A 21,929-nucleotide genomic window follows, 5' to 3' on the forward strand; every position below is an offset into this window, starting at 1 on the left:
TAAAGCAAAACCATGAAGTGAATAATTTGGCCTAACAGCACTCTGTTGCTTGAGATGCTGTACTGCAAAACTTTTTGTTTTGTTTTGTTTTGTTTTGTTTTTGAGACAGAGTTTTGCTCTGTCACTCCAGCTAGAGTGCAGTGGCATCATCATAGCTCACAGCAACCTCAAACTCCTGGGCTCAGGTGATCCTCCTGTCTCAGCCTCCCAAGTAGCTGGGACTACAGGCTCACGCCACCACACCCCGCTTATTTTTTCTGTTTTTAGTAGAGACAGAGTCTCACTCTTGCTAAGGCTGGTCTCGAACTCCTGAGCTCAAGCAATCCTCCCGCCTCGGCCTCCCAGAGTGCTAGGATTACAGATGTGAGCAGCATGCCTGGCCTACAAAACCTTTTTAAATTAAATTTTTTATTCAAGATAATTGTAGATTGATATATAGTTGAAAGATATTATACAAAAAGACCTCCTGTGCCATTTACCCAGTTTCCCCCAATGGTAATATCTTACAAAATTACAGTACAATATATCAAACAAGGATACTGATAGTGATACAGTCTAGATACAGAATATTTCCATCATCACAAGAATCCCTCATGTTCATGTTGCTATTTTGTAGCCTTATCCAATTCCCTTATGCTTCCTGCCCACTTCTTTAACCCTTGGAAACCACTAACCTATTCTCCACTTTTATAATTTTGGCATTTCAATAATGTTATATAAATGGAATCATATAATATGTAACCTTTGGGACTGGTTACTGTTATCCAGGATAGTTCTTGGGAGATTCATCCTGCTGTAAAACCTTTTAATTGATGCCAATCATAAAACAGAATTAAAATCTAGTAAAATTAGACCTGGGGTTCTCTGATAACTCCCATGAAAGTATAGGGCACAAGAAAGATTACATTTCACTATGCTCTGCTCTAAGTGGCAGGTTTCCTCTCTGCTGTGTTCTCTTGCCACTGTAAAGATATAAAGACATTTGCATTGTTAAATTATTAATATTACCAAGACTGGTTTACACATTAGAATTACAAACTTTTATCCTTGTGTAGCCATCAAGGTTTGTGAAACTTGCCTCAGAATAACATAGCCAGTTAAGTAAGAGAGTTCAAAAATCATGCTTATTAATATTAACCATTTCAGATATATACAAATTTACAGTGAACTTCCTGAGTTTTCCCACTTACAACTAAGTCTTTGCTCTCTCACACTACAAAAAAAAAAAAAAAAAAAAAAATACTGAATGGAATTGCTGTTGTTTGAAACATTAGCCCTTATATTGTGTTTTAAACACTGCAGAGAAGAAACAAGTGTAGATGTCAGCTCCAAAATCTAAAAAGCCACAGAGTGGTTTGTTTGTTCTTCAAATTTTTCCTTCAATGCATTTAGGATGTCATTCATAACCACTCTGATATCTGCCAAACTTGGCAATAGAATCTCATCAGTGAATACTTATTTAAAAAGTAAAAACAAAATCCTGACCAGGTAGTTGACCAACTTTCTATTCCTTACCATTTTAAAAAACAGAAACCAAATAGGCTCATCTCACATTAGCAAGCCTAAAACACAAAGAATAAGCTACGAACATTGAAAGAGTCTGCAACCTGTCACATGTTTATAAAACACAGGCCCAAAATTCACTTGTCTTTTAACCAGACCCACAGTACTCTACTGGTGACACAATTTCTTAAGCAAGTCAAAAAGTCCTTAGTTACCAGACATACAATTACTAGATGAAGCACATATTCTATTAATAGATTCTAACCTACATATTTAAAAGAAAAAAGAAAATAAAACCTCCCAGGCAGTTATTTCAAATGTTTGCATAAACTAATAAACTATGGAGAAAAGTAACAAGATATTATGTAAACATTTAAATAATCACTTGCCCAGTAAAAAAATAAACAGCATGTGAACTTCTACTTTCCCAATAACCTTACTACATATACATGTATATATACATACACTCAACCCTTTAGGATCTACTTCCACAGGACAACCTTAAATTACCATTTCTTTTCCTGCTCCCAGAAGGCTCCTAAGGCTAATACCATTGATCCCATTTAAACACTGGATGTTAACCAGGATAACAGTCCACACTCCTTACTCCTTGTGTTAGCTCACTGACACGAGTCTGTCACACCAGTCCCAAGGGAAACTCCTCCAGGGCCCCATGTCTTATTGATCTTTGTATACCCCACAGGGGTAGGATCTGCAAAATGTTCTGCACAAAATGGGCACTAAACAAGAAACGCTGAATGTTAAGAAGAAAAAAAAATAGATGCACTTAGGAAGAGATCCATAGGATTCCCTCATGCAATATGCAAATTTTCTAACTCCTAAACCTCCCAGGGTAGAGAATATTTAGCTTAGTGTCACTAGGAATCCACAAGCTTTTGTATAACTTCTAAGAAAACAGATCTGTGGCTCAATTTTTTCACCCGAACAATGAGGATAATAAAAATACCTGGTTCATAGGGTTCTGAAAGGATTAAAGAACTTGATAAACATAGAGTCTCCTTACATCAATGAATGGAAGACCATAGACACGACTTCAGGGGTAGCTACTAATATGACTAAAAAAGCCTATTATAATAAAAGTAAGGCTCACACAGCCCCGCAAAGGAGTCTGAAGTTTAAAAGAAATTAGCCTAGAAGAGAGAAGTTCACTGCCTGGCACACTTTTTCTGTAAAGGGCCGGATAGTACTGTAAATGTTTTAGGCTTTAAACGAGACGCAGTTTCCTCGACCCTTGGAGCAACTATTCTGACTGAAGGGCCAATAGGTTTTTTGTTTGTTTACATTTTACATTTTTACATTTAAGAATCATTCTTAGTTCATGAATCCATACAAAATCAGGCTGGATTTGGCCTCTGGGTCCTAGTTTGCCAACCCCTGAATAAGATGACGACGATAATACAGTGTTTTTTAAAGGCAACATAAAGAAATGTTTGTGAGTTGATTAAAGTTGACTGAAAAACGTGCTGCCCCAAACTTCCAAAATCCAGACAGGCAGGACTGGCGTGGTGGGGAATCAGGCCAGGGCCTCAGGAGTCAGCAACGACCTCCCTGTGGCTCTCGGGGTCCGCCGAGCCCCCTCCCACACTTACTCCTAGCAGCGGCCCGCGGCCAATCACGGTCTCCCCGGGCGCCAGGGCCACCCGGGGGCCCCCGTCCTGCGGCTGCAGCTCGAAGCCCCCGAACATCGCGGGCGAAGAACGGCGCGGGAGACAGCAGCCGTTTCCGCCTTCCACAGACACGCGCGGAGCTTGCCCAGGCCCCAGGAAAAACACGGGGGAAGCGGACAGTGAGGACTCCTCTCGGCAGTGCCCAGTCCTGGCCTCCGGAGAACCGCCCCTCTACCCAGCCCAGTGACGCAGTCGGGGATTCCCCCATCACACCGCCTCAAAGTTATTGTTTAAACCCCTCCCCACCCCGTCTCACCGCCCACCAGGTTTGGGGGACGCCGGACCTTGTAGTCCCTGGCGCCTTCCTTCCCCTCCTTTCCCGAGCTGAGCCGCCCAGGAGAAACTACCGATCCCAGAAGGCAGTGCGCCCCTGCGCCTGCGCGAGTTCGCGTCAGCAAGGCGGGGCTAGAGTTTCCGTGGGGCGGGGAAGAACTGTGCGCAAGGATTCGAATTTCGGAGGATTTAAATAGCGAAAGGAAAAGCCATCGCGGCCGGCCCACTAGGTAGGAGGGTCTTCCCTTTCCGCAGGTGTAGTTGTCAGCGCCGGCTAGCTCGCGGGCGCGCCCTGGGCGCAAGCACAGCCTCCACTCAGCAGCCTGGAGCCTTGGTGACAGTCAGTGCTGACGGTTGTCATTGTTGTTTACTTGTCACTGTCTCGAGTCCTAGGGACTAAAGCATCTGCAGCCTGAGTGAGGCAAACTAGGAGGGTGGTTCAGACGGGACGTGGGGTAGTTACCCGCGATCTGCGGGCTCCGGACGGGGTGGGGCCTCCCCGTCCCCCTGACAGCTTTGCCTCCCGTTTGATCCGTCTCTCCTAGTAACAGTTGAAAGGGGGACGAGCCCTTACCTAACTGGAGAGTAATTCAGCAAAGCTCGGTTCATAAAAGAGAAAGGGCAGAAGAGGGGTAGTTTTCAGGCACCCAGACAAAACTAAGAACCTCCCCAGGATATCTCCTGTTAAATTCAAAAGCCTTCATTTGCCTTCTGTGGAATTCCTGTAACGGGATGAAGAATTTTATTCCACCAGTGAGATCCTGGGAGAAGTAGCAAACATTAAATACACTGTCACATTCTCCTAATAACATAGCGATTTGGCTTTGGTTTTGTTTTTTATCGACGGTGGGAGGAGCCAATGTATGTGGGGAAAACTTGCTCTTGACTTCATACTTTTGTTTTTACTAGTTTACTTTCTTACTTCCCCAAACCCTCAAGAGGAAATCCTCTATTGAACACAGGCATTACAATGCAAACCACCAGAGCTAATTTGGATCAAAAACAACCTAATGAATGGGAGCCACCGTGGTCTTGGCAAATCCAGAAACATATGGCTGGGTAGCACATCTGGAAAAGGGAATTGTTATTAGCTGAGTAAAAGAAGTATTTAGCTGTATCTTAAACTCCCTCCTGTACAGCCAACCCCTGTTATAAAAGGAAGTGCAAAATGGAATAAAGTGATTTTAAGTAAATATGAGATGTCTTTATATGTAAAAGTAGCTCAAGGGTGGTGATGTACCCAGCCATGCTTTCCTCTGATTTTGAAAGCCCACACAATTTACCTTAGGTAAATTAACTGAAACTGGGCTTTAAATCTTGAGTCACATGCCATACTTAGCTGAGTTATAATCATTGTTTATAGTTGTTACTAACTGTTGCTTGATGGCCTTTGTGACTGTTATCCTTGGCTCAAAATTAACTATGCATGTAGGATAACTTCAAGGGGCCATTTCTAAAACACTAATCTTATAATCGAATTTAGTATTTGAGACTTTGTGTCTTAACCCATATCTTATCCTCCTGTCCATTTCAGGTAGTGTTTGTGTCAAATGTGAGCACCTACCTATTAAGTACAAGTAGATAAACAATTCTTATGTAAACAATTAAGAGTCCAGCAGCTTTATGATTAAGTCACAAATTGCAGATGAAGCACTTAAGGACAAGGCTTCAGTTCCCACAGATAACAAGCATTCAGAAGTTTAATAGGATTGACTCATACACATTTTCAAAAGTACTTTCAATAAATACTTGAATGTGTTCACACAGTAGTTATTGCTACTACTAAACTCAATAAATATGGTCTGATACGGAGAATCATTTCTCTTTTTAGATAATGTTCTTTGTGGGGGGGGAACCCCAAAATGTTTAGAAACAAATCCATTTGCTAAAAACATTTAAAAAGAAGAGAAATACCATGTGTTGAGCACTTCCCATGTATTCAGGTGTAGCATCGCTAGATGTTTTACACATCAGCCCTGTTAATCCTTGCAAGAAAGGAGCAGCATTGGCCCATTTTACAAATTAAGAAACTAAAGTCAAATAAGTTAAAGTTCTTTAAATCATACCTCAAAAATATCTGACTCAGAGTAGGATTTATTGTCTGATTTGAAAAGACTGAATATGTTTAAACTTTGCCTTTTAGATTACATATGAGGATAATTTACTAAAACATCAAGTTATGAAGAAAAACTCCAAGAAGAACAATAATTCAAGAGTTTCTGACATAGAATTGAACTCTGTGGATGCTAAGAGGAAAAAAAATGAGAGTCAAAACAACTTTGTTGAAATGCTGCCTCTAGAAGTCACTTTACGAATTTTCAGTCTGCTAGACATTCAGAGTTTGTGCAGGGCTTCATTGACATGCACGAGCTGGAATAATGTAATAAAAAACAGTGACTCCTCCTTATGGAAACCTCAGTGCTTGACTGTAAGAGCTGTGTGCCCAAGAGAAATAGATGACGATCTAGAAAGCGGTTATTCCTGGAGGGTAAGTTTAATCTTTGGTGTCTGCAGTGTTTCTGATGGCGCTGTGGTAGCAGATTTGAGCCAATTCTAACTTCTGCTTGGAGGGGATAGGCTTGCATATGCAGAAGAACCTGCAGAGCATGTTGACTTTTGGAAATAAAGTTCAGTTATTAGTCTTTTCCTGCTAACCACACTGTTTCCACACTATCATTCATCCTTTTGCATTTTTTAAATTCTAAATTCAGGAACTTTCCTCTTAAGAAATTGACTACTTCTTTGCACTTTGTCCACGATCTTCAGTGAACTCTGTATACATACACATATACATACGCACACAAATTTATTAATATATGTGTATATCAATGTAAATACTTAATCTTTTTAGCCCTATCAATCAGCTTCTCTGTTTTAAACAAACTCACTAACCAACCACTCACTACAATCTTTTTTAATGATGATGATTTACCTCTTTCAGGTAACACTGGAGAGGAATTACCGGAAGAGTAAAGTGAAATATGAATGGCTTAGTGGCAGATACAGCAACATACGTTCTCCCACTAGCCTACCAGAAAAAATTATGTACCCAATGGATGCAGATACATGGGGAGAAATTCTAGAAGCAGAACTGGAAAGATAAGCAGAAAAATCACAAACAGTAACTTTTGTGATTTTGAGCACCTCCCATGTGCAATTGAAACAGTAACTCAAATGATGCAATTCAATCCAGCAATCCCACTACTGAGCATCTACCCAAAGGAAAAGAGGTCATTTTACAAAGAAAGCACCTGGACCCGAATGTTTATCGCAGCACAATTCACAATTGCAAATATATGGAATCAACCTAAGTGCCCATCAACCGAGGAGTAGATAAAGTAAATGTGGTATATACACACCATGGAGTAATACTCACGCATAAAAAGGAATGAAATAAGTCTTTTGCAGCAACTTGGATGGAACTAGAGACCATGATTCTAAATGACGTATCTCTGGAATGGAAAAACAATCACCACGTGTTCTCACTTACAAGTGGGAGCTAAACGAAGGGTATATATGGTCATAAAGTGGTGTAATGGATATTGAAAACTAAGAAGGGGGTAGGTTGGGAGCCACTGAGGGATAAAAATCTACCTCTGGGGATGCAATGTACTATTCTGGTGACAGATACACTAAGAGCCCAGACTTTACTATTATATGATTCTTTCATGTAACAAAAAACACTTATACCCCCCCCTAAATCTATTGAAGTAAAAATAATCTGGCCAATTTTGTTTTGAACCTAAAACTATTCTAAAAATAAAGTCTGTTTTAAATAAATAAATAAGTAAAATGACTCTTAGGTTGCAAAATGTGTATCTTCATTCATTTTTTGTTGTTCACCTTTTTCATGTTTAACATCTAAAAGAAAATAAAGTAGAAAATATTATAAAAGTAAAGCTTTATTTTTATTTTGTACTTTATTGAAATATATTTTTCTGGTTTTATTGTAATGTGGAAAATAATGAAATGTTATTTTATAAGATAATATACTGATAATGTCATTTGAAACTGTATTGTTTCTTGTATTTGTGTTAATATATTGCAGTACTTTAAATGATGGATTTTGATTGGTATTTTTAGCTTAATAATTTAAAAATTCAGGAAGCCACTTGAAGAAACTAACTTAAAGATTCACTAGGTAACAGACAACTACAATCATAGGAAGACTAGCTAAGTGAAATTAATAGCAATGAGTTTAAATGAATAATAAATTTGCATTTCAATAACTTTAAAATTTCCGTTTCAGTGGAATCAGATTGAATTGTCAATTGTAAAACTATTTTAAAATGTGTTAAAACTGTGGTTTAGTTTAAAATTCATCTGATTTTAGGGCTAAATCTTGTCAAATTAAGATTCCCATTGCCTTCCTACAAACCTGGGATTGCTCTCAGGGGCAGAAAATTTGTGAAAAGTTTCTAGAACTCTTAACTACCATCAGAACTGCCACATTATTCATCTTGGTAAAACTTTCCTCGGACAGCCTTATGGCACCATCTAGTGTACTATTCATATATACAAAGACAAAGGACGTTCAACTCTTTTTGTTTGTTTTCTCCATTAAAAGAAAAAAAAACTATTATTCGAGAACCCTTAATACTTCATTCAAGTTTATGACTTTTCAGAAAACTTTATTTTAACATTTGTTTCTCTTTTTCTTAAAAGTAGATGACATAGTACTCACTGTACTAGATTGTTTATTCTGAATCTGTGGTCAGCATCATAGTAAAAAGTGTCTACAAAACTTTTTGTTCTTGAAGTCTGCTCTATAGCATGAAAAATAAGAATCTGAGAAATCAGTATTTAACAAATAGGCAAATATTAGAAAGATGCCCCACTATATACAAACTCCCTTTGTTGAATCAAGCAGTTGATAATTGATTGTCTCTTACTATTTCCTTAGAGTTGGAAGAGGCCCTGAAAATCAGGCAGTCCAGTTTCTGGGACTATTTGATAAAATTCCTCTATATGAACACTGGCAGTTAGTCATCCAGCCCAAGCTCAGACACTGTGCTTCTAGTGATAGGATCTTTATTATGTCATAAGAGTCCTGTTGTATTCTAGGGTTGCTCTGATTATTAGAAATTTTTCGTCGCTGAACTGAAGACCACCTCTTTGTAACATTTGCCTACCAGTCCTGGTTCCACCCTCTAGAACTAGACTGATTCAGATCTGTATGATTGCCATTCAAATATGTACAGACTGCTAGTCTGTCTCTTTCTACATCTTCTCTCCAATTCCTCTACTAATCAAAGAGTATTATTTCTAGACTCAACACCATTCTCTTCTGTCCATGCCCTCTTAGCAAAAAGAAAGCATCCTACTAATTTTATTTCATAAGAGATGATATAAAAGTGCTTTGAAATTTTGGAAGTAAAGGGAAAATTAAAACTATAAGCATTTTACTGACTAGCATCTGTGTACAATAGCATATTTTTATTTGTTTTTGTAATGGATGTGGATTATCTTTGTCTAACCCCCTTACTGTGTATCATCTTCATCTGTTAATAGAGGTCATCCTAATTAGGGAAAATCTCCCTTCTCACTTCTTCCCCATGTGGGCTTTGTACATTATCTCCTCTTTCCCAGCCTCTGTGTTTAGTCCCGGGATGCAAACATGACTCAAACCACCCTCTTGCATAGCAGGAAGAGAGAAGCCCTCTCCTCTTTGGTGATGAAACTGTTCCCTACCACACAAAGAAAACAAGTCCTCAGATAGACAGTGTGGAGCCAACTGGAGAGAGAAACAGTTGCAGAGAGAGGCCTGATTGTATTCAAGACCCTGGCTCCAGCCATTCTCAGTCTGCTCACCTAAACTAATTCAAATTGAGTGTCCGGCCTCACGCTGGAAGCCCCGCCTGATATGGTTCTTGAAGCTGGGATTACTACAATGATCTCTTAACTAGTGTTCCTCACTCCAGTTCCTTCCTCTTACCTTCAGCAATGTAATCTTTCTAAAACTCCCAAATTAGGATTGTCACCCCTAACTTAAATTTCTCACTATATTCAGGTAGAAATCAAAGTTCCCTTGTAAAGCCTATAGGTCCTTTAATGATATGGTCTTCCTACCTCTCTAGCCTCTTCTCTCACAACTGTGCCATGCTATAACTCACCAGGGACCACCTTCATGGAAGACAATCCTTCCATGGATAGGGAGGGGGGGTCCTGGGATAACCCAAGCACACCACATTCATTGTGCAGTCTAACCTCTCTGCCAATGACAATCTGCACTTGGAGTTGCTCCCCAGCACAAGCACCACCACCCCAGCTCCACCCCAGATCATCAGGCACCAGACTTTCTTTAGGAGAGTGCAACCTAGATCCCTGGCATGTGCAGTCCACAGTAGGCATGAGAATCCAGTGCTAACATTTGTTGTTTGGGGACTTTTTGATAAAAGCCATCTCACTGGAGTTAAGTGATATCTAACTGTGGTTTTGATTTGTTGCATTTCCCTGATGATTAGAGATGTTGAGCATTTTTACATATATTTGTTGGTGATTAGTCTACCTTCTTTTGAAAAGTTTCTGTTCCTTTCTTTTGCCCACTTTTTAATGGGGTCGTTAGATTTTTTCTTGCTGATTTGCTTGAGTTCTTTATAGATTCTAGTTATAAGCCCTTTATCGGATGTATAGCGTGCAAATATTTTCTTCCATTCTGTAGGTTGTCCATTCACTCTAATGATTGTTTCCTTGGCTGTGCAGAAGCTTTTAAATTTGATCAGGTCCCATTTATTTATTTTTGTTGTTGCTGTGATTGCTTTGGGGCTCTTCATAAATTCTTTGCCTGGGCCAATATCTGTAAGAGTTTTTCCAACATTTTCTTCTAGAATTCTTATGGTTTCATGCCTCAGGTTTAAGTCTATTATTCATGGTGAGTTGATATTTGTGAGTGGTGAGAGGTGTGGATCCTGTTTCAGTCTTCTGCATGTGGCTATCCAATTTTCCCAGCACCCTTTATTGAATAGGGATTCTTTTCCATACAACCTCTGTGGAAAGCAGTATTGAGATACCTCAAAGAACTAAATTTTGGATAGCATCCACTGCTACTGAAGGGCACCACTATGCATTGGCTTTAAAATGGGTATCACAAAAGCCTATATGGACAGAGCAGGGGCCACTAAACTAAGAAAAATTGGGTGCTCTTCAAATATCAGTAGAAGAACAGTTACAAGCAGGACATATAGAGGAGTCCACCAGTCCGTGGAACTCCCCTGTATTTGTTATTAAAAAGCAATCTGGCAAATGGCGAATGTTAATTAATTTAAGAAAGATCAATGCACTTATGCAACCAATGGGGACTCTTTAGCCAGGACTTCCATCTCCGACTATGATCCCTAAAGACTGGCATATTATATTAGTAGATTTAAAAGACTGCTTTTTTACCATTCCTTTACAAATATCTGATAGAGAAAAAGTTGACTTTACCATACCTGCTTTAAACAATCAACAGCCAGCTAAATGGTATCAATGGAAAGTCTTGCCTCAAGACATGCTTAATAGCCTGACCCTGTGCCAACATTTTGTCAATCAGCCTTTGGAAATAATAAGAAACTGTTTTCCTCATGGTTATATTATTCATTATATGGATGACATTTTGTTTGCATGCTCATCCAAACAAAAATTAGAACAACTGTACCAACAGGCCAGACAAATATTGCCTCAATTTGGTTTAATAACTACTGAAGATAAAGTCCAACAGGATTATCCATTTACTTATCTAGGGTCTCTCATTGATAGAAATAAAATAGTTCCTCAAAAAGTTCAAATATGTATAGACAAATTACAACCTTTAAATGATTTTCAAAAGTTACTAGGAGATATAAATTGGCTTATACCTATGTTAGGAATTCCTACTTAGGCTTTAAGGAACTTGTTTGATATACTAAAGGGTGACTCTGATCTTAATAGTCCTTGTAAGCTAACTCAGGCAGCTCAAGAGGAGTTGGTGTGGATTCAGTCTCGTATTCACAAAGCTTAACTTTCTAGAGTAAATCTTGAAAAAAGAGTAGACTTAATTGTTTATCCATCAGGACATTCTCCCTCTGCTACCTTAATTCAAGAAGAAGGTATAATTGAATGGATTTTTCTCCCACATAAACAACAAAAATATCTGATGACATATTTGGACAAAATTGGTCAAATTATATTTAAAAGCCATCAAAGACTAAAACAACTAAGTGGCCAAGATCCTGAAAAAATTATTGTTCCACTTACTAGTTCACAAATTCAAATGGCTTATCAGCAAATTCCGGATTGGCAATCAGGTATATCTGATATTGTAGGAACAATTGATAATCACTATCCAAAAAACAAATTGTTCGAATTTCTAAAATTAACTCCATGGATATTACCTAAAATAGTAAAATCCACACTTATACCTCATGCTCCTACTTTTTTTTACTGATGGCAGCAGCAATGGTTAAGCAGGTTATTCAGGTCCTTTAAGGTGTGGAGTACACCTTATACTTCAACACAAAAAGTAGAATTGCAAGCTGTTACTCAGCTTTTACAAGATATTACTTCACCTTTAAATATTGTTTCTGATTCACAATGTGTTGTACAAACAGTTCTAGCCTTGGAAACAGTGACTATTACAGAAACTGATGAAGTTTCCAAGCTGCTTCAGCAACTTCAGTCGATTATACGATTATACGGAATCACCAGTTTCTACTTTCTATTACTCACATCAGATCTCATACTAACCTTCTGGGCCCAGTAGTGCCTGAAAAAAATAGATCAATTACTTGTTGGTTCTGTTCAAGAGGCAACTCAATTTCATCAATTAACTTACATTAATACTCAGGGTTTAATTTAAAAATTTCACATAACAAATAATCAAGCCAAGCATATTGTTTCTCACTGTCCCACTTGCCAAACAATTAATCAGCCTAAATTTTCTGCAGGGGTTAATCCTCGAGGCCTCTAGCCAAATGAATCATGGCAAAAGGATGTTACACATATTCCTGAATTCAGCAAGTTAGGCAATGTACATGTTACAATAGACACTTATTCTGGTCTTATTATGGCTAATCCATCCCCTGGAGAAACTTTTAGACATATACTTTCACACTTATACTCCTGTTGTACATATATGGGAGTCCCAGTCACCATAAGCTCTGCTTATACTGGTCATTCTTTTGCAACCTTCTGCACTAAGTGGAACACTAACACATTACTGGCATTCCTTATAATCCTCAAGGACAGGTATTATAAAATGTACTCATCAAACCTTAAAAAATATGTTATTTAAACAAAAAGGGGGAGGTATACAGTCCCCCAGAGATAGAATAAATCAAGCCTTATTTACGCTAAATTTTTTTGAATATTTGTAAAGAAGACAATTTAACAGGAGTAGAGAAGCATTGGAATGGGAGTTGACAACCAGACTCTTTCCCTCACCAGCCTATCTGGTGGAAAGACGATATAGAAAATAAATGGAGAGAAGCATGGGCAAAGGTGCGGGGTCGAGGTTTTGCTTGTGTTTTGACAGATGACGGACAAACCATATGGATTCCAAGCAGAAGAATTGAGCCCAGAGTGGAAACCCACAGGGGAAAAGTGGAAAATGCCACCTCATATGGCTGAGGCCCTGGCCAAGAGTTTTCAAAGGATGAAACTAAAGCACAAGAGACTCTGAGCCTGGATAACACGACAGGCACAGACCATAACATGGGGACAGCTGAAGAGGAACTACGAAGAAGCAGACAGGATACTGTAGCAGACATCTGTACCTAAAACATCTATAAACCTTTTTCTTGCTATTATCAGCGTGGTGAGCATGGCGGTAAGCGTGTCTGGTAACCAGACCTATCACTATTGGGCCTATATTACTAATCCACCTTTAAATAAGATTGTCAATTGGGCTGCCTTTCTTAGTATTTGTTAATGATTCTAATTAGCTACCAGGACCTTATGACTATCGTGGTCCAGTGAAACCCAACGAGGAGGGCACTAAAATTAATAGACATGAAGTTGGGGCAGAAGGCCCTCCCATATGTATTGGTAGCGGTATTCACTGTTTAAAACCTGCTACCCAAACCTCGCTAGTCACCAGCAATTCAACCGGTGATAAGACTAAAGCCTGGTTATTCCTTCTAACTGTCTCTTCTTTTTCTTCTTTTGGGCATTCTAAAATTGCACCCACAAATGTACCCATTTGTAAAGAGGTAGTAATTTCTGACCCTAAAACCTGGATACAATGAGAAATTTGTAGAACCCACATGGGATACATTCTTACTGGGTCACCATCTTATGGTTATGTACTAGACTGGAGTCCCTATGGACATCCTGCCTCTCTCACAATCTTAAAAACTTCGTTGGAATAAAACTGCCACCTCGATGTCTGTAAAAGACACGGACTTTAAAAGTCATATTACATGGCTCAATAACAGTATGAGCTCTCCAGCCCCTCACATTTTAGATGGCCCTATTCATGATCAATTGTGGAAATTATCAGCTGCTTTGCATCCCTTGCAGGCCTGGATTAGCACACACGCATTAGATACAAGCAATAGCTGAGAGTGGACTTTTAATTTAAACTCTGCTAATTATATCCAAGCTTGTGTTAAACTACCTTACTTATTCATGATTGGGCCTGCCATATATAATGGTCTTTTTTTCAGGTTTTCCTATTTATGCATACATGTTTATTTTTCCATGTGAACTTTGAAATCAATTTGTCTAATTTCAGGAAAATACTTCTTGTAATTTTATTAGGGTAGTGTTAAATTAGGGATAATTTATATCTTTATGGTGCCAAGTTATCTTATCCAAGACCAAGAAATATTTCTATATGTTTTTCAGGAATGTTAAACTTTTCCTGATATGGATTTTGCACGTTACTTCTTAAGTTTATTTCCAAGTATTTTATTTTTTGTCATTATTGTAAATAGAGTTTTCTCTTCCTTATCTTCTAACTGGGTACCATTTACACATAGGCACATTTACACACACATAATTGATTTTTGTATGTTAATTTTGTAGCATGCAAACTTACTGAATTCTTTTGTTCATATTGGTGTTATCATTGATTCCATTGGGTTTTCCAGATATATTGTCATATCACCTGCAAATGGAGGGAATTTTACTTCTTTTCCAATTCTTATGTCTCTATTTTTTTCTTTGAATGTGTACACTTTAGTGTTAAATACTAATGGAGATAGTGGATATTTTTGCCTTATTCATTACCCTAGTGGGAATGCTTCTAGTATTTCTCCATTACAATCTCTCTCTCTCTCTCTCTCTCTGTTTCTCTCTCCTGTCTTTCTCTTGTCTCTCATTTCATTCACATATATATATGTATATATATATATATATATGAAAGTTAAGGGAATATCCATTGACTTCTATTTTATATAATACTTTTATTAGGACTGAGTATTGAATTTTATAAAGGGAATTTTTGGCATCTGTGATTTAAGCTATACATTTCTCACCTGAGAATTTTTAAGAACTTTACAAATATTCTGTTATTACTCTACACTCCATAACAATAGCTTCTTAGGTTGATACATGCTTGTTTTCTTAGATCCAGAGAACCAACAATATTGAATGTCACATTTTACAGCCTTGAAAAATTTGATGAACAGGCTGGCTTTCTTCCCCAAAACTGTCTTATAATAATATCTTCCATTAATTATCTTTTAGTTGGCCATTTATGTATCCATCAGTGTTAAAGGTAGTTTTCAATATTAATATTTTAAAGATACAAAAATGGAGAGTTATAGAAGTAAAGTTACTTGAACAAGATCAAAAAGCTTGTATGTGGAGGAGAGGACCCTGACCCCAGGCCAGGCTCCAAAGCTCTTTCAGCCACATCATCCTTGAGATCTGATACATGCTAATCAGCTGCCAGCAGAGGGCGCAATATTTCTATTAAAATGTGCTTTGTGTGGGACCAGTGAGTTCCTCATTCTGGCCACATTTGCTGATTGGAAAATCTTAGAAGTCAGAATTTGTCCGAATCCCTTTATTGCAAATGACAGAACTGAAACTAGTCCTTCCCAACATAGGTGAGAGGGTTGGCCTGAAAGTGGAGTGGGATCTTTTCTCCTAAGAGAACATACGATATAGCCCAAAAAAGACAAACAGCCTCTACTGCTAGACATTTAAAATGTCAAGGGACATAACAGTCCAATGAAGAGATTTCTTACCCCACTTGACCCTTCCATCCTGGCCTGACTACCAGGCCACCCCATAAGTTTCTACCTTAATATCCAAAGGCAAAATTAAGAATATTTAAATTCAGCTTTTGCATTTAGAATGTCCAAGTCATTATTCTGTGTAGATGTTTTTCCATAGGGGCATTATTTCATATTCCATGGGTTCTCCCAATCTTCTACGCCAGTGAATAGTCTTGGTACCCTTGTTGAAAATCAATTGACCAACAGATGTATGGGTTCATTTCTCCCTGGGGTGCTCTTAGTAACTCATGCAGCTTGTCAGCTTTGTTTCTTCTTAAATAACGGGAGCTTATTTTTCCAGACCTTTAGTTCATAAATGCTTGGAGATTTAGAGTGAAATTTTAGCAAGTTTTAAAATTTTTATTTTCTGCACTTCCTCCTTTAGTCTTTTGTCACCTATTTTTGTTCTCTGTGTTTATCCTTCAGCTTACTTTAGCTTTGTCATGATTTTATTGATACTTTTCTAAATTTAGGGTCTAGAGTCTACTTTTCACCCTGTCTATTCTTGACTTTACAATGCATATTTTATCCTTTTTTATTTTTTTCTAAAATTTAGCCCTAATTTTTAACCTTCATCTGTTTCTTTAACATTTTAGTTCTGACTTTTTTAATCTTTCCTTTTTATTTTTAACTAAATCTATTACTTTAATTTTTTAATTGTTCTTGGCTCATTCCTTTTATTTACAATTTCTTTTTTATTCTTTTAATTTAAATTTCTGTTCATGTGTTTTTCTTTTTAAATGTGTTCTCTTTTGCCCATAGTCCTTTTTAAGATATATATATTTTTTTATTTCTCAAGCTATAATGGGGCAGGGAGTATGGTTCTAAAAGTAACACAGCTGTGGCGAGGTCCACACTGTGAACAATGAATGTAGAATACTTCTTTCCTTCTAGCTGTTTCTGTGCTTACTGTTCTGGCTCTGCCTAGCAGATCATCCATCTCTTTCAGTGTTTTTCTCCAAAAATAAATATTAACTGGGTTATGCCAGAGACTAAGGAATGACAACACTTTCCCATTGCTCTAAACTTCCTACTTATGCCGGCAGCATTCTGAAATATTGCAATGAGTGTCTCTTTGTAAGGAGTCATGTGCTCTAAAACCTACGGTCTCTGACACATGTAACTACAGAAGGGGTGGAGATTGAGCAGAAAGGGCCTCTTCTTCTCCCAACTTTCCCCATTGCAGTAAACCATGTATCCTGCTGCTCAAACCAGAATCCCACAAGGCATCCATGCAAGTTCTGTCCATTCTACCTCCAAAATGCACCCATATTTCCCCCTTCTCATCAACTTTTCTTCTCACCTGGGCTACCATCACGTCATCCCAACTTTGCTTCTAATCTTGACTCTTTCTATCCATTTTCCACATAGCAGCCAACATGATCTTTTAAAATATCAAATCATGTCACTCCCTACATAAAACCTATCAGTGGCTCTTCGATGGACCTCAAATGACATCAGAACTCTACCAGAGCCGCCACCATGTGATCTGGTCCCCGCCTGTCTCTTCCACCTCCTCTGGTTCCTTCAGCCTCCTTCCTCACACTGATCCTTCAGTTCCCTGATGATGCCACGTTCCCCTTCACCTCAGAGCCTTTCTGCATGCCAATTCCTCTTAGGGGCCCCTGCTCCCCTACTCTTTGCAATGCCTGCTCTTTCTCATCTTTCAAGGACCAGCAAGCCCAGTTTTGCCCAGGACTTTCCTGCCAGCTATATCCAAAGCACATTCCTCACCTGACCCCTCCATCACTCCTCATTGCAACATCCTGTGTCCTGCGTAGGTGGGGGGGGGGGGACTCACTACACTTTGAAATTGTTTTACTTTATGTTTGTCTTTATTTACTTGTTTTCTCGTCTTCTTCGCTAATGCCTAAATATCATTAGGTGCCATCATACCTGTGTTATTAAACCCTCAGTGCCTAGCTCTGGGCCTGGCACACATTTACTAGGAAGGAAGGATAGAAATAGGAAGAGAAAGGAAGGAAAAGAGAGTGCCCTCGAAGAAACACTCAGGCTTACTTTTGTGGGAAGCCACACAGTGTTTAACCTTCCCACAATCCTATAGAATGAGGCAAACCCATTCTTCACAAGCCGACTTCTGTGTGTTTTTTTTTTTATCGGATTCATGTCCATTTTCTATGAAATTACTAAAAAGTCCTTTTACCAGGTGAGTTTAGGCTGTGACTTTTCTTTGCTCCACTTTCTTTGTATCCTACAGAGTCATCTGATTTCTTTAAATGCAGAAACGCATAAACCCCAAATGCCGCCAGGGGCCAAGACAGCAATACACAGGAATGAAGCAGGCTAAATGAAAGAAGAATTTGCTGATGAAAGACATAACAATACTTGCCTTGTTTTTCCTGAACTATGGCATAAGCATATAGTCTCATACACATTTGTACATCATACAACATTGGAAATTTTGTTTTGAAGATGAAATGGAACACAAGTTTAAAAATTATTTAGTTATCCTGAATGCTATGATAGTTTTTTTTACATAACTTTTTTTTTATTTGTATGCATTCATGGGGTACAAGTGCAATTTTGCTACATTGACATATTGCATTGCGGTGAAGTCAGGACCTACAGTGCATCCGTCACTGGATGCAACTATATGCATATAGAAAAGTATTTCTTTATTCGGCTGATATAAGTGATCAAATGTTCCTCCCAAGACCCCAACCTTTGGATTTCAGCAGGGGAAAAAGATTTAATATTCAGCCCATTTCAAACTGTAGACCAATCCAATAACAAAGTATTATTAAATATCAGCCTTTTGAGGAAAATGTTCATTACCTTGTATTTCTTCTGCTGTCTACCCTACTCCCAATCAAAATGGTGCCTGAGGGTAGAAGGAGTGATGTGATTTTGTTCAGAAGTTATGCGACATCTATTCTTCAATAGTTGCTTTCTATGTGGTCTTATGTCTGCAGCATAGTTGGCTGATTCTGTCCCTGGCTTTCTGCTGGCATCTACTGCTGTCTTACCTCTGATGCATGCATGGCCTCTTCTCTACGGCACAGTACTTGGTGGTGGTGTGTGGGGTCCTCATGCTTATCAGACCTACCCTTAGCTATTGCTTGGCTGTAGACCCAGATCTCTTCTAAGCCCAAGTAGGCTCACAGCCAGTCTCCCTCCAAGATCTGCTGGGGGGTAACCTGCTCCTGCCAATGGCAGGCATGATGACAAACTCCCTGGCTTTCAGTATGAAACAGAGAGGCTCCGAGTCTAAATCAGAGCTACTCTCTTCCTGGTCATGCCCAGCGGCTCTTTTGGCTGTGCTGGTTCACCCCTCCACCCAGCAGTCTCTTCCAAAATCTCAAACCGTGAGCAGTAAAGCCCCTTTCTCTTCAACTTTCCTAACTCCTCCCACTCTCCAGCCCATGGCTTAGAGGCACAGTAATGCTTCTCTCTTAAATGACATTTCTCTTTTAAATTTGTTACTTCTTCAATTTGGAGCTAAAATCTCACACTTTTCTTCCCCTCTAAGCTGTCAATGTCAGGTCTTGTGTTTCTTGTTACAGTTTACAATGCAGAATTTAGCCTTAAATACTTTAAGTAGGAGAGATATTTATTTTTATGCATAATGAAAACGACTGATAACAAATATAGGTACTTCCAAATATGGACACAATGGTTTTTATATCTAGGCTAGCCATTTTTAAGATATTTATAAAATTCTGCTCTTCCAAAATCACCTTAATTCTTTTTAATGATCTTGTGGATCTACAGTTAACTTCCATTTGTAGCAATTTTTCCACACTGTCAATATTAATTTAGACATTACAAAGTAAATAGTCTTAGCTCATTTTCATGAAGTTTGAAATCATAGAACTTTTTGAAATTTAGTCCTCAGCTTCACAATTATACTTCATACTGTGATTTCTATATTTGGAAACTGACTTCAATGAACTAAAGTGGGTCAAATCATTTGCAGTTGAGTTTCCTCAAGACACAATTTCACTAGGAATGAGCAGATTGTATAATATGTTTATGTAACCACGTATGAATACCCATGCAGGAATATATTCAAAGTGCAATGAGTTAAAATATCAATTAAAGGAGCTAGTCTTTGATCCATTCTTCATGGTTATCTAAGGCAGGGATTTTTTTAATGGCAAAAAGCAAGTTGGACTTTTGTTTTTAAATTAACATTTCAAAAAGTCTCTTCAGCATTTGGGAGAACTAAGTCATTCAATCACTGCTACCACACTATGCAGCCAATTTGTTAAGCAGAGCATAGAACTCTCTGGAGATTAAGCAATGGGGCCATATTTAGTTACAGCAATACATCCGTAGTGTTTTCCATTTTTTATTTTAAGGCAGGAGTATTCCTAGTGACTCTGTAATAAACATTTATATGTATTATATCTTTGCAAAATATTTTGGTTTTGAATTTAAGTTTTGTAACAATTTCAGCATTACCACAAACCATTGCAGTAGCACAATCGTTTTGATTGGTTTATATTAAAAAGTTCAAGATGTTTTGCAACCGAGGATTAAGTAAATAAAAAGAGATCCAAGAACTGAGCTCTGAGTCACTCAATCGTCTAGAGACGAAGCCAGCAAAGGGGAATGAGAAGTGAGGTAGTGGGAAAACTAAGAAGTGAAATTCTGTAAAAAGGAGGGAGAGACCAATGACATCAAGTGCTGATAGGTCAAACAATATGACTATAGGCTCTGATCTTCCACTGCTCCACCACTGCACTGCTGCTTTCATCTTACCTTCAATCTCGTTTTTCTCCCCCATCTCCCACTCACACTTTGCTTTTGCCATACTGGTCTTCTTGATGCTCTTCAAGCATACTCACACTTTGCACTTACTGTTCCCTCAATCTCAAATGCTTTTCCCCCAGATATCAACATGACTCACTCTCTTCCTTTAGATCTCTGCCCCAGTGGCATCGTAGTTGAGACTACTTCGCTGACTACCCTCCCTAAAAGTGTACCACTGGCCATAAAACCTCGACTCTTTATTACTATCATCTCACTTTTTAATGTAATAACTATCACCACATTATAATTTACCTATTTAGCAAGAATATAAACTCAATGACATCAGCAAATAAAATAGTGCCTGGCACATAGTGGTTAACCAATAAATATTTTGAATGAATATTAATTGATTGAATGCGATAAATGAAAAACAAGTGGCAAGAATAATTTTATAGTAACTAGATACAGCATAATGATTAGTCTTTCAGGAAGGGTTAAAACCCCAACTTTGACTAAAGGACATATTTTTAGAATCTGCAAAACAGATGTCTTGCAAACACCCTCCCCCTTTATTTAACAAGATATAAACAGCTACCTAAGAGCATTCTCTTCAAAGCTCTAGTGTAGATACTTTCCTATTTTTTCCTATTCTCTACCCTCCAGTAACAACTATTTCTGACATTTCTGACTTCATTTTGAATGAGTTAAAAAGTATATGCTATATAGCTTTTGTTTGCACACTAGTTAATAGAATAATCACACAATAATTGTGTTATATTACTTTATTTTTTCTAATATATTACTTTAAATTTTCTTCCAATTTAAATATTAATTTGCCAATTTAACTCTTTAATAAACTATATAAATATATATAATTTTATTTTTAGGCTTCACTTTTAAACTAACACTTCTATTGCTTTTAGAAATTTCAGCTTTAAAAAACCCTCAGGCTTTGTAAGGGAAAGTATACAAGGCACTCAACCAATGAGCATTTGCAGCCGTCATCCGGGTGTCCAGATTGAGTAGAAAAGGTAAATAGCGCACCTTCACATGCACGCTCCATGGATTTTGGAACAGCATCCCTGGCACCTTTGTTTCACTATGACATTGAAACACATGAACCAAGTCAAATAAGGGAACATTTGTAACTTGGATGACTCATGTGACAAAGACAAAAAATTCATAGGTAGATGCAGATGAAGAAGGGGGGTGGAGAGAATGTGAGGAGAATCGCCTGTAAAAGAAATTGGAAGATATTTTCCAATTTTTAACATGACAGCAGGCTTGAGAAAACACCTGCATAGAGAGTTAGAACAGATGCATAAATGTATTAATATAATGATAATCACATGAATGTGTGTAAAATGTACAAGCAACAATAGTATTAAGAGTAACAATAAAATAGCAACAGTATTATTGTTACAATTTGAATGTGCCTTATTCTTTTGCCTTCCTGAGGATAAAAACTTAACCCAGTCATCTACCTGAAGGGAGAAAATAGGGTAGAATTAGAATTGCTGATAGGCTGTAATTAGAGGTTTTAGTGGCTTACAACCAATAAGCATCT

At 38.1% G+C, this 21,929-nt stretch overlaps 2 protein-coding genes across 2 annotated transcripts in view; one reads left to right on the plus strand and one right to left on the minus strand.

Moving 5' to 3' along the window:
• APLF (aprataxin and PNKP like factor) overlaps nt 1–3,308 on the minus strand; it is a 69,921-nt gene extending 66,613 nt beyond the window's left edge. Inside the window, exon 1 of the mRNA XM_069494710.1 lies at nt 3,114–3,308. Within this exon, the coding sequence (XP_069350811.1) occupies nt 3,114–3,209 (96 nt within the window). The 5' untranslated portion in view covers nt 3,210–3,308. The remainder of the gene's footprint in view (nt 1–3,113) is intronic.
• A 2,335-nt stretch (nt 3,309–5,643) lies between these two features.
• On the plus strand, nt 5,644–6,567 carry FBXO48 (F-box protein 48). Its single transcript, XM_069495113.1, has 2 exons — nt 5,644–5,952; nt 6,406–6,567. The coding sequence occupies exons 1-2, from the start codon at nt 5,644–5,646 to the stop codon at nt 6,565–6,567; spliced, it is 471 nt and encodes a 156-aa protein (XP_069351214.1).
• Nucleotides 6,568–21,929: the final 15,362 nt, after the last annotated feature.

Source organism: Eulemur rufifrons, chromosome 19 (assembly GCF_041146395.1).
Source record: "Eulemur rufifrons isolate Redbay chromosome 19, OSU_ERuf_1, whole genome shotgun sequence".
Classification (NCBI taxonomy): domain Eukaryota; kingdom Metazoa; phylum Chordata; class Mammalia; order Primates; family Lemuridae; genus Eulemur; species Eulemur rufifrons.

Excerpts from the sequence above, each read along its gene's own strand:
- FBXO48 (XM_069495113.1), top strand. The coding sequence starts at position 5,644 with ATGAAGAAAAACTCCAAGAAGAACAATAATTCAAGAGTTTCTGACATA. Across the intron at positions 5,953-6,405 it reads AAAGCGGTTATTCCTGGAGG|GTAACACTGGAGAGGAATTA; the intron begins GTAAGTTTAATC and ends TACCTCTTTCAG.